Source organism: Artibeus jamaicensis, unplaced genomic scaffold (assembly GCF_021234435.1).
Source record: "Artibeus jamaicensis isolate MK-2021 breed Jamaican fruit bat unplaced genomic scaffold, CSHL_Jam_final contig_387, whole genome shotgun sequence".
In the NCBI taxonomy this organism is placed as follows: Eukaryota; Metazoa; Chordata; class Mammalia; order Chiroptera; family Phyllostomidae; genus Artibeus; species Artibeus jamaicensis.
In genome coordinates, this window is record NW_026521812.1 from 42,872,685 (window position 1) to 42,885,558 (window position 12,874).

Sequence of the window (12,874 nt, forward strand, 5' to 3'; positions counted from 1 at the left end):
GAAATTTCTTTGACTCTCTTATGTTTGGCAGATTTATCATATATTCCTGTTTGCTTTACTTAGGGCCGTGCTGCCTTAACAGAAGAGAAAGAGGAATTTGCTCATGAACATGAAGAAATGAAGCACCTAGAAGACATTGTTCGAGAAATAAAACCAACTGCTCTCATAGGTAAGTAAACTCCTTCCTCCCTCCCGCAATCCCCCTCCAATCCCATTTTCACCTGATTAGTTTTCTTACTACTAAATTTGTAGGCATAATTTAGCCTTTTGAAATTCTACCCTTTGGAGCTGACAAACAAAATTACACTTTCACTGAAGCGACAACACCCCACAGGTATCCAGCTTTGATATTTCATGCTGTCTTCTTGATCTCACTGGTCCCCACTGACGTGTGTGGCCCCCCTGCCAGCTTGGTCTGGCTGTCAGCACCTGGCCTGTTCAGAACTTTTCGAGGCCTCATTGCTCCAGATAGACAGTAGTTTTGAAAAGGGAGTGACTTTGCCCCCAAGGAAACATTTGACAATCTCTAGAGCTATATTTGGTTGTTACAGCTGGGAGTAGAGAGGAAGTCAGGGCTACTGACATCTAACAAGCAGAGATTAAAAGTGCACAGGAAAGCCCCTTGCAATGAGGAACTGCCACCCCAAAGCTGATAGTGCCAGGGCTGCACAATGCTGCGGTAGACCCTCCTTGAAGACAGGGACCAGATTGCACATGTCTTTATATTGCTCATATACTTCATGCATGTGCATGGTAAAATGTTTATTGTGGTCAAATTTAATGTGGTTGAGAACTCAAAGGAAGTCATTAAACTTTATCTCTTTATTTTGTGTGCTTACTTTGTATTAAGTTCCATTCCTACAAGCTCTTGCGAAGCAGATGACAACATTGAGAATAATGCTGATAACCATCATAGAAACAAATACTCCAAAACTGGAATTGTAGGCTGCCTTTATCATTGTGTTTTACAGAATATGTTCTATCAGAAATCTTGCATTTTTTAAATTTATATTATGCAAATTGTTCTGCTAAAATTTTTTCAATCATGCTTCAATTTTAAGTTGAATTGGATAATTATCTTAAATGTTAGCAGTAGTTTATAAAACACAGTTACTTTATAGCATTAGAGACTGAAATATACTCAGATATATTTCTTACAGAGTGATAATATATATTGGGCACATTTTCATTTCCTGTTATAAATGCCTTTAATCAAAATGCCTAGTGGTTATAAATGCCTAGTCACCAGCTAAATGTATTGTGAGTCAAATGAACTTTTTGGGTTGGCCAAAAAGTTTGTGTGTTTTTTTCCATAAAAAGACATATTTTTTCATTTTCACCAATAACTTTATTGATTTGGATATTTGGAGTACATCAGCTATCTCCAGAATGATATAATGTTGATTGTTCTCAATTAATGTCTCAATTTGATCGCTATCAACTTCAACTGGCCCACCTGACTGTGGAGTGTCTTCCAGCAGGAAATCTCTAGCATGAAACTTCACAAGTCACTTTTGTCACATTGGATCAGTCACAGTGCCTTCTCCATACACTGCACAAATCTTTTTTTGTGTGTTTAAGTTGCATTTTTACTTTTATTAACATAGTAAAGCATCATATTCCAAAAATACTGCTTTTTTTCTATTTTCAATATTAAAATTGCCACACAATAATTCACTCATTTTGATTGTTTTTAAATGAATACTGATATAACAGCTGTCACAATACAATCTAACAAAATTGTTTCAAATGAAGTTAAAGAAAACTAAGTGCTAGTAGAGCCATTATACAGAATAAACCAAATAAACTTTTTGGCCAACCCAATATAACCCTAGAATATAGATCATTGGCATTAATAAACTTATCTTTTTTTGTCAATTTAATAAAAATACTTTATATTTGTCTAGGGTCTGTTAGAAATTGACCTCTCATTGTTTTGGGGCATGAGCTTCTTGGATTCATTAACTAATGACAGTCCTGTTTACTGGTTTCTCATTTCTCCTTTAGGAGTTGCTGCCATTGGAGGTGCATTCTCAGAACAAATTCTGAAAGATATGGCTGCCTTCAATGAACGGCCTATTATTTTTGCTTTGAGTAATCCAACCAGCAAAGCAGAATGTACTGCAGAGCAGTGCTATAAAGTAACTAAGGTAAAGCAAAAGTATAACTGATATTTAATTAACTTTTGATTCTTTATAGGGACGCCCAGGATATCAGTGGAGCTTACCACTTCACTTTCAAAAATTGTACCACCTAACTGGAAAGAGAAGTGAACAAGTCAGGAGGGATGAGAACTATTTTCTAGAACTCCCTTCTTCAATAAAACAAACTACACTTTGTAGTGTTTTGTTGATAATTTTCCTCAAATGATTTGGAATTATCTAAGGTTTAAACATAACAGTTAAAAAAAGAGAAAGCTTGACTCTAGATGCTTATTAAAATAACTTTTAACTAGCTATTCCGAAACATGGAAGCCTACAGCATAAAAACCACGATCTTATTTTTGCTTTGCTAAATCCGGGGTTTGGATGCTGACGCCGTGGGTGGAGCGCTTGGGCGGCCAGTTTGACGTCCAGCCAGGTTGGGGGCGGAGTCCTCAGAGCTTCAGTGCTTCACCGTTTCCAAAGAAGTGACATATTTACACTGTATTAATATATATTTGACTGACATGTTGATAAGAGCCTTTTTCCCTTCAAAGGCTTGAAAAGGTCATTGAAACAAAATAGATGTCTAATACATTTATTTTGGAAATAAATCCAAAATGAACTAGAAAAAGTAAACGTAACACAAAGTTGCAGATCAGATGGTTGACAGCCCCATTTCATTAATACCGTTTTCCTAAATGCTTATTGTGAGAATTAGTGAAATTTTGGCAAGAGCATCTCTCTTATTTGGGATGGCATCAGTGTCCTCACTAATCTAAATTTTTATCTCATCTCTAGCTTTGGGAATTTGCCTCATCAATAGTCCTTTAATTCTTACAGAAGGAAAAAAGAAACTCTAAGCAGGAACAAAATTTTAGCATTGCACATAGTAGGCACATTGTGTTTAAATAATCATTTTGAATCTCAATGCACCTCAAGAGTTTATAAACTCTTCTGTAATAGTTATAAGCAAAATTAAATTTATATAGTTGTGTTTTTAATTTTGAATGCATCTGATATAAATGGATTACACTCTTTGATACAAATGTGTTTAATGTTCCGTATTGTTATACATAAAATTGAAAGTTATTTGACCCCGAAAATTTAAACACTGGTTCAGCCAAAGGATTTCAGAACAAAGCAAGGCCTGCCTGTGGCTAGGGTGTGAGTCTCCGCTGCAGGCACAGGCGGAGTTCAAAAAGGCTAAAGATATAAAATGCAAAATTGAACCTTAAAAAACTACCAAAAATGGTATGGAGACAGTTCCCTCTCCATATTAACAATTCATATAGGTAAGAATATTTGTCTAGCTGTCATTTATTTAATACCACTCTTCTCTAAAATAGGATGATTATAGAATGATGGGGAGGAGGACTGGGCATTGGAGTGAAGGTGGGGAAGAAGTTAAACAAGCATAAATCGTAAGGTCACAGGTCTTTTTCCTCTGAATGTTCAAAAGTATATGTACAGAGCCCTGGCTGGCATAGCTCAGTGCGGGCCTGCAAACTAGAGGATTGTGGTTTGATTCCCAGTCAGGGCACATGCCTGGGTTGCAGGCCAGTTCCCAGCAGGGGATGCAGGAGAGGCAACCGTACACTGACGTTTCTTTCCCTCTTTCTTTCCCTTCCCCTCTAAAGATAAATAAATAAAATCTTTAAAAAAGTATATTTACATGTCAAATAACATATAGATATTTGTCAAAGATATATATGAAGTAATTTAGTTACATGGGAAAGTTACTTGTAATAAAACATTTTATCTGCTAAATGCAGCTGAAGGTATCAGATCTGCCTGAAAATGAAATCTAGTCTTTTGTAACCTACTTGAGAATTTTTATGTTCTTTCTCATCTACTGTTATCTTTTATAGGTTGAATCTTTATACAACTTTACCTTTTTACAAAAGATATTCTATCATATTGATTTAAAATGAGTAAGTTAATATTATTAATATCGTGTGGAGTTAGACTCTAGATCACCAGTTTTCAGCTGGTACGCTGCAGGAATTTTCAAACAGTGCTGTACCCAGAAAACACACTGACAGCTGTCAGGGGCGGGGTTCAGGGCCAGGTGAAAAAGCGAAAGGTCTGAAGGAAAAGGAAAACAAAACAAAAATCCCTCACAGACATGGATAACTGTATCGGAGGTAAGAGGGCGGGGGACACAGAAGAGGCTGAAGGAGGGATGAATGGTGATAGAGGGAGACTTGACTTGGGGTGGTGAACACACAATACAATATACAGGTGAGGTATCCTAGAATTGTACAACTGAAACCTATATAGTTTTATTAACCAGTGTCACCCCAATAAATTTAATTTAAAGAAGAATTTTTAAAACATGAGACTTTATAGTTAGGGGCACTAACCTGTTTTCCCTGATTGTCAAATAAAAAAATGACAACAGCCAACACAACAATAGCCATTTGGTGTGAATGCCTTGTTTTAAACTGTAAATATGTAGGTCATATAATAGAGTTGCATTTTACGGGTATGCTGCATAGTAAGTTTATGTCAGTTGGGTTAATTCTTGGTACCAGAAATCCTTATATACAAGTATGAACACCTGATTTTTTGAAAAGCCATTTTTGAGCAAAAAGGGTAGGCAATTTCTTTTTTTTTTGGTAAATCAATCAAGATTATAATCACTTCTTGTCACATTGGCAAAAAATATATTTTTGGTGTGCCACAGAATTTTAGAATTAGCATACATGTGCCATGAGACAAAAAGGTTGAAACTTGCTGCTCTCGAGGAAGGAAGGAAGAGGCCCCAACCCAGTCTCTCATCACGCACGCCGTGCTGTGGAGATCGGTGCTCTGTACTCTCCACGTGCATTTCTTAGATGGTGGTGCTTCATTGTTCGAGGGTTTCCTGTTCTAGACTCTATCTTCACCCTCGCCCCACAGGTCAGACAGGTGCTCCCCTCTGTGCAGTGGTGCGGAGCCTGGCGCCTCACAGGCCCCGAGGGAAGGACGTCTTAAAGCATGTGATATGTGTGATTCCGTAAAAACATTAGGACAAAATATTAAGACAAGGAAAAAATAAAGACAGTTTTTGATTGGTATTGATCATTTAATCTTATTTGCTAAGTCCACTTGTTCTAATGGGTTTATTTCCTATATGATCTCCATGTAATTCTTCACAGTATAGAAATATATAAATTTTGTCCCAGTGATTATGTGGAAATATATTGATTCCTAAACTCTCACCCAAAATATTACTCTTTCTAATACTCTACTATTGTCAGTTTCGTCCTCAGAAGTCTGTAATTGGAAGCCTATACAGAAAAGGCTGATAGCCCTATGGGTTGGACCGCTGCAGAGAATAGAGTGGTCCCAGGTGTTTGGGTGTCCTGTGATTTGCACATTTCTCCAGGGAGTAGAGAGTGAAATAGACCACAGTAATAATCACCCACTCAAGAACTTCTTGCCAACATCATAAAAACTTGCCCAAACTTATTAGGGAGTTACTGGAAAATTAAATGTCTTTCTAAATACTCATATGGGGTAGTTCTGCAATGATTCATTTGTTTTCAGATATCCTGCTGCTTTTTACAGTCCTGTCTCTGTGTTGTAGGGGCGCGCAATTTTCGCCAGTGGCAGTCCTTTTGATCCAGTCACGCTGCCGGATGGACGGACTCTGTATCCTGGCCAAGGCAACAATTCCTACGTGTTTCCTGGAGTCGCTCTTGGTGTTGTGGCATGTGGACTGAGACACATCACAGATAAGATTTTTCTCACCACTGCTGAGGTATTGTAAAATACTCTAAGTTTGCCAAGGCTATAAAATACCAAATGAGCTCAGTGTAGCCTAATGTTTTCTTTAGTTCAATGTCAGCTCACTCCCTAGAAGGTGTAGCTGAAGAAGAGAAAATCTTTCCCAGTGGAGATTAAGGAAGGGGTGGGTAGCAGGTTCATACTGCGTCCCTTGTAAAAGATTGTTCTTCAGTACCCAGCAAAAAAATTTAAAAGATGTTCTGATTTCTTAAATGGAACCCTTTTTTATTTTCACACTTCCAGTCAGATTCTGTGACAACAGTGAGACAATAAACATTTTGTTTCCAGTTCATAGATTAAGCAGTAAATAGTTCTCTGTTAAGAACCTTCTTCCTAAATAATGGCATTTTGAATATTTAAAATGAAAGCCTGATTTGGTATAATGAAGAAGTGTTTATCATATAGGGATCAGAGTATAAAAAACAGAAACCATTCTAGTGTTTTAAGCAGAAAGGGAATTAAAACAGGGAATTACATGTTTATAAAAGGCAGAAGTGGGTTCTAGTTTGGGTCTTCAGAATATCACAGAGAAGAACCGCTAGGGAAGCTCTGCTAAGCTGCTGTGAAGAACTGTGAGTCCCGGCTGGGCAGCTCAGCCGGTGAGAGCATCGTCCTGATAGACCAAGGTCGCCGGTTCAGTCCCCACGCAGGGCACATAAAAGCATCACCCAGTGAAGCATAATGAAGTGAAACAACAAACTTCTCTCTTCGTCTCTCTTTCTGTCTCCCTCTCCCCTAAGTCAATAAGTAAAAATTTTTTAAAAACTGTGAAAACTCTGAAATTTTACCCTATTTGCAAGCTAAGAACTTAGCCCGCCACAGTTTCATAAACGCTGGCAAAAGACAAAGGACCTTAGTACTTATGGCACAAGAGGTAACGTGAGCTTCAGGTTCCCATCAGTTCCCCTTGCCCCCAAGCCTCAGGAGGACATGATGACTGGGCAAACATGTAGTTGTAAAATTATGAGCCTTTCATAATCAGAATGTTCATCTACTTGATATCACGTTTGAAGATGATGCAATTAGTGAGTGAAAATTTGAACAAATTTCGTCTCTGAAAATTGAACCACCGCATAGCATTGTAACTGAACTGAACCGAATAACAATTGATCAATAGACAATAAGCATATCAATGAAGACTCTTATGTCATCGATGTGACCTAAAGGAGTGCCGTCCCCGTGCCCCCAGTCACCCTGGGAGAACGGGTGCCTGGGAGCTGCACTGTCCTGCTTCTTCCTTTGTCGTCACTGCATTGGAGGCGTGACAACTGACATCTCAGAGTTTCTTTAACTCAAAAGACTCTGGTAAACATAAGTAGATGTCTGACTACTAACAGAGCACTTCAAAGTTGTTATATTAAGGGAAATACAATCATTGTATTTTCACAGCACATATATCATAAGGGGAAAAAACGACCTTTTACTTACAGAGCCAGTATTTTCTTTCCTGCATTACTCCAGCACCCTCTAGTGACAAATTTCATGGAAAAAAATCATTCCGTATACTATCCAGGAAAAGTAATAACAAGAAACGTTGAAGAAAAATAAATAAAATATGTTCTGTCTGTGCTGTTATTCTTGTCAAAGCTGTCAATGTCTCTGGCCACGGCCTTCAGCGCCCCGCCCTCTCTCGGGCTGCACCCCAGGGTGCCTGTCCTGCACGCCACCTTACTGTTTTTACCTGGTTCTTTTCATGTCCTTTTCAGCGAGGAGAAACATTTTTGTCCTTTTTTTCTAACCCCTTTGGTTTGCTTTCAGAGATCTCATCCATGCTCTTGTTTCCATTAGCCTCATTCAAAAAGCGGCCAAGTCTGTATGTCTGTTATCATCTCTGCTATATATCCAGTTACCTAGTAGGCGTTTGCACAGAAATGCCCTGCTGTCTGCTTAAACACAGGATGTGCGAAACCATACCTCTCGTCTTTCCTTGCCTTCAACATTCACATTGGTAGTAGTGGTCCCCCTTTCTAACGGGCACCACTGCTTACAAGGCAGACCATCTTTTCCTTCTCTGTCTTCCAACTCACCATGCATATGAGCTTCCATGTAACTGCCCCTTCTATAATCTACTCTATTTATTATCCTGCTGGAAAACTCTGGAAATGATTCTCTATCTAGCTAAGCCTCATCTTCAGGTCACTGCTTCTGTCCCTCCTCATCCTTTTGTGGCTACTCTGGTTCATCTTGGTCTTTCTCCTTAGCCATGGCTACATCTTCATCAAACGTACCGGCATTGAAATTTCATTCCTGGTTGTATTATGCCCTTGAGAGCTTCCTGTTTTAAACACGTAAGTGTTGCCTTATAACTAAATTGTAAATTATCTTTTATAAAAAGTCTTTCATATACTTTTCTTTCAGAATACCAGTAGCACCTAGCATGATGCTAAAAGCACAAAGCAGACACCGAATAAATAGTTATTGAAGTGAATTACATAGGATAGTCTTACATCTTAGCCAGAAGAATGAATACAATACTACATATACTCGCTGCTAGAGAGTCCTAAAAAGAAGAAAGTCCCTTTCATCTAGATTATATTTGTAATTAGCAAAAGTAACATGTGGGAGACGTAGATGAAATTTTTGTTTGGCAACTTTAAATATCCGAGGACTATTGGAAAAATACTTGTTAAGTATCTTACAGAACTAGAAATCTCAGGCATTGGCTCTAGTACCGAGGCTATTCCTGGACAGTTTTATGGCACACAGACATTTGTCTTTGCTGGTACACTGGACGGTCTTCTGGGCCTCCGGTGAGAGCCCCCAGGGCCCCCATCAGCCCCCCGGGCTCTGCGTTGTGTGCACAGCTGCCTGTCCACACCTGGGAGCACACCTCGGCCTCCTCCCCTCACACCACCCCTCCCAAATCACCTGCCTGTGTCCCTTCCTCCCCCAGCCCCCAGTCTCCCAGAGGACACTAGAAATGATTACCACGGACAACCACCTCTGGAGGAAACTTCCATTCTGTTAAGTCACTGGGTAACTGAAAATGCATCTGCCTAACGTTGTTAAAGAGAAAGGAAGAGAGATTATTTGAAAGCAGCCACAGTGTAGTTAGAGAGATACCAATGGCTTATCAAAACAACAAATAATTTTAGGCCAATATGGAGCCATCTTCTAACTGGCTCCAATCTCTTTCAAATGATACTGTGTAGCATTCTGGGGGCGGGGGCACGATGAGGTGGATACCAGCGGTGTGCCACTGGCAATGGGAGCAACATACACACAACTCATGTAAACAGTCGAAAAAAAATTTAGTTGATTGGTTCCATGACCTGCCTTCAAACTAAGCAGCTAACCCGCCACAATATTGTAGAACTAGATATGACCCCCAACGCTATTTCACTGCCACTCTGCCATGCTGGCTGCTTATTTGTTCTTTAAATGAAATAGTTAAGATTGACTGTACACTTACTTTTCCAAACTGTGTGGTAAATTCTTTACGGCACTTACTTCATTTAATACTATGAATTTTATGTTATTAGTCTTGTATCACCAAAGAGAAAACAGGGCTTAGAAATTGGCCCCCCTCTATCCCCAACCCCTGCCTGAATATCCTTGTTCATATCCTTGTTCAGAAGTCCTCAGTCACCCGTAGGACTTAACTCAAACTCCTTAATTTGATACTGCTCCGACCCTGATTTCTCTACGCAAAACCCTCCCTCCCCCCAAGCCAGGACACTTGGACTCACCCAGGCCAGGCCGAGCGTGTGTCTCAGCATTTGGTCTAGAGCGTCCACCCCTGCGCTGTTTTCTGACCCCTGGCTTTCCCTCAGTTTAGTCTCAAGCTCCTTCTACTGCTCCTCTGGATGTCCTAACGCTCACGTTTCAAGCCCAGGCCCTAGGCCGGTTCCTCTTCCAATTATTCCCTTTTTCTTCCTGTAGCTTGTTGCCTCACTAACTGATACATGTCTCAAAGGCAGGAACTACTTTTAAGCACCTCTGTGGGGCTGTGGCTTTCCTATTTGCTGATGTCTCTAAAACAGTATTTCAGAAGTGATTTCATGATTTAACAAAATCTAAAATATATTAAAGGTACTGAAAAATGAGTATTTGACTATTCAAAATACCTCAGCTGTGGAAGGTTTTCTGTGTCCTCTCTGCACCCACAGTTCTGTTAAATAAAGACCCAGCTATATCCACTGATTCAGAGGGCCCTTCTACAAGACTTCCAGTCTTAGAGCTGGAGGGGACGTCAGCATTGCCGAGTCCACCTCTGTGCCCCAGTGGAGTCAATAATGACTCAGTGCTGTTCTGTGAGTGTGCGTATACACGTGGGGTTTTACTGTGGAACCTTTTGTGAGCAACCGACAGATAGCATGTCCCTTTCCTCCTGAATATTTTGGGACATTTTGTTATGTGGTCAAGTTAGGAACATTAGCATTGATATAACAATGTTATGTAATCTCCAGTCCAAATTCAAGTTCTGCCAGTCATCCATTAAGAACTCCATGGCCTCTAGGCTGACCCTTTAATCTTCAAGGATGGTTTAGACTTTCCTTTCTTTTATGTCGATTGCAGCAGACTGGCCAGCTGTTTTTACAGTGTTCCTCCACTTAGGCTTATCTGATTGTTTCCTCATGATTTAAATCCGTTACGTGGCTTTGGTAGGAGCACCGTGTGCCTAGTCATTGTGTCCTTCTCCGTGCATCACTTCAGGAGCCCATAATGTCAGTTTGCTTTGTTTCATTTTAAACTACTTTATTGAGTTATGATTGACATATGAGAAGTTGTTATGGTAAGAACACTTAATATAAGATCTACCCTCAGCACATTTTTAAATGTGTACTGTTTGATTTGGAAATATGGAATGATTTGGGGGCCGAAAACACCGAGGTAGATGGGTGACTGAGATAATTCAGCCTCCGCGTAAAATTAAAATCCTCCAGGCAGTGCGGCTCTGAAACAGGCTTCCCAGCCGCCTGCGCCGGCTCCTGGGCAGGGCTGCCTGAGCCGGGAGTGCTGGCGGGTCGCCTTGGGTCCCTGCCCTCCGCCACTTCCTGGGCCCTCGCCCATCGCTCTGTCGTCCTCCTCCACTGCTTCCTCCCGTTCTCGTTCCTCTGACGCATCGAATGGGCGAGCTGCCGGCATTTCACGGTGCAGCAGAAAACGAAATGGAGTAAGTGGAAACCCAAATTCTGTTTCCATCTTTTTCACTAATTGTGTGATCCTACCCATCACCAAGCCTCTCTAGGCTCAGCTTTTCCATTGATAAAGCGAGAGATGAAATTAGATGAGCGCTTTAATGTGATCTGTGATCTATACACGGCCATGTGTGACCATTCCCCTAGTTATTCTCATAGCTCCCATGGTGTGAAGCATAAACATGTTTGTTTTTCTTTTTTTAAGGTTATAGCTCAGCAAGTGTCGGATAAACACTTGAAAGAGGGCCGGCTTTATCCTCCTCTGGACACCATTAGGGAGATTTCTCTGAAAATCGCAGCAAAGGTAAAGCTATTCTCGTCCAGCCTCATTATTTTTCCTTTCTTCTGTGGCTAAGTATGCATTTTTAGGTATTAAACATTCACTTTCTTGAAATCTCTTGGTCAGAAAGCCCAGCGCCTCGGCAGAGCGTAGGAACTGTGTTTGATCCATAGGAATGGAAGAACTGGGCTGAGTCACTAATTTCCCGATCATTCTTTTTCTGTCCTCTAATTTCAGTAACTCGTTAGGGTCTCCTTTCAGTTAGGTCTCCTCCACTTTACCTTTTTTCAGTTAGTATCTTCCACATCACAATTATGAAAGTCACCAAAATATTGCAGATGTGGCGGAGTGCCCCCGAGCCCCCGCCCCACCCGCCTCCGTGTTGCGTGGCATCCGAAAGATCACAGTTGGGAAAACTGGGTGGGAGGCGAGGCCATGACGGCAGAGAACTCGGAGCTGCTGGGTGGGGGAGGAGCTATGGAAGGAATCAGCCAAGAAGAACCTAAAGGTAGAGAAATTTTCTGTAACTGAGAGAGAAATGGCCGTTTTTGCAATATAGTTGTATTGGTCTACTAGGGCTGCCGTAACAAAATTCCACAGCCTGGGTGATTTAAAAACGAGTTTATTCCCTCGCAGTTCTGGAGGTCAGACGTCTGAGGCTCCGGTGCAGGCAGGTCTAGGCTCGGTGGAGGGCTCCCTCCTTGGCCCGCAGAGGACGGCCGCTCCGCGTCCACGCGTGGTGTCTCCCCTGTGGTGTGCGTCCCTGCTGTCTCCTTGTTCGGTTACCCTTCCTACAGAAACACCAGTCAGCAGGGCGAGGGCCCCCTGGACAACCTCATTTTATTTTAATTACCTCTTAAAGGCCCTGTATCTCCAAATGCAGTTGCCTTCTGAGGTGCTGGGGGTCAAGACTTCCACATTGTGGGGTGACATAGATTTCAGCCTGTAGTAGTAGTTACATGTTTAAACTAGGGTTTCTCAATTTTGTGCACGTTTTGTCTGGATAACTTTGTTGTAGGGGGCTCCCCTGGGCACTGCAGGATATTTAGAAGCATGTTGGGCCTTTTCCCACCAGACATCCAGAGCCTCTGCACAGTCATGAAAACCAGAAATGTTTCTGGATGTTGCCACGTGTTTCCTCAGAGACAAAGTTGTTCCTGGTTGAAAATCAAAGCTGTTACCGAGTTTACCAAAACAACACCATTTACAATTCATATGTCATTATGTGTCTTGTTGACTGAGGGTGGATGCTTCAAAAACCAAGTAATTCTTCAAATATCTTTAGAGAATCTGGTTGGTTATTTGTTTATGAAACAGTAGGCGTGTATTTTCTCTTAATGTGCATCTACTAGTTTTTAACTAGTTTGAGTTATTATTATACTTAAATGGTAGTTGGAATTACAAGAGAGCAAGTATGGAAAGGAAAGGAAACTAAAGAGAGAATGGGGTTTATTTTCTGTCTGGAAGAAAAAAAGGCAGTTTTGATGAGAAGCAGTCATGGTTTTAAGAGGAGACTCAGAACTGAGCAGCACATCAGA

At 40.9% G+C, this 12,874-nt stretch overlaps 1 protein-coding gene across 1 annotated transcript in view; it reads left to right on the plus strand.

Annotated features, from left to right (window-relative positions):
* Positions 1-12,874, plus strand: part of ME1 (malic enzyme 1) — a 163,927-nt gene that overhangs the window by 147,556 nt on the left and 3,497 nt on the right. The window contains exons 10-13 of the mRNA XM_037143815.2: positions 64-169; positions 2,008-2,150; positions 5,716-5,889; positions 11,262-11,360. Of these exons, the coding sequence (XP_036999710.2) occupies positions 64-169; positions 2,008-2,150; positions 5,716-5,889; positions 11,262-11,360 (522 nt within the window). The remainder of the gene's footprint in view (positions 1-63; positions 170-2,007; positions 2,151-5,715; positions 5,890-11,261; positions 11,361-12,874) is intronic.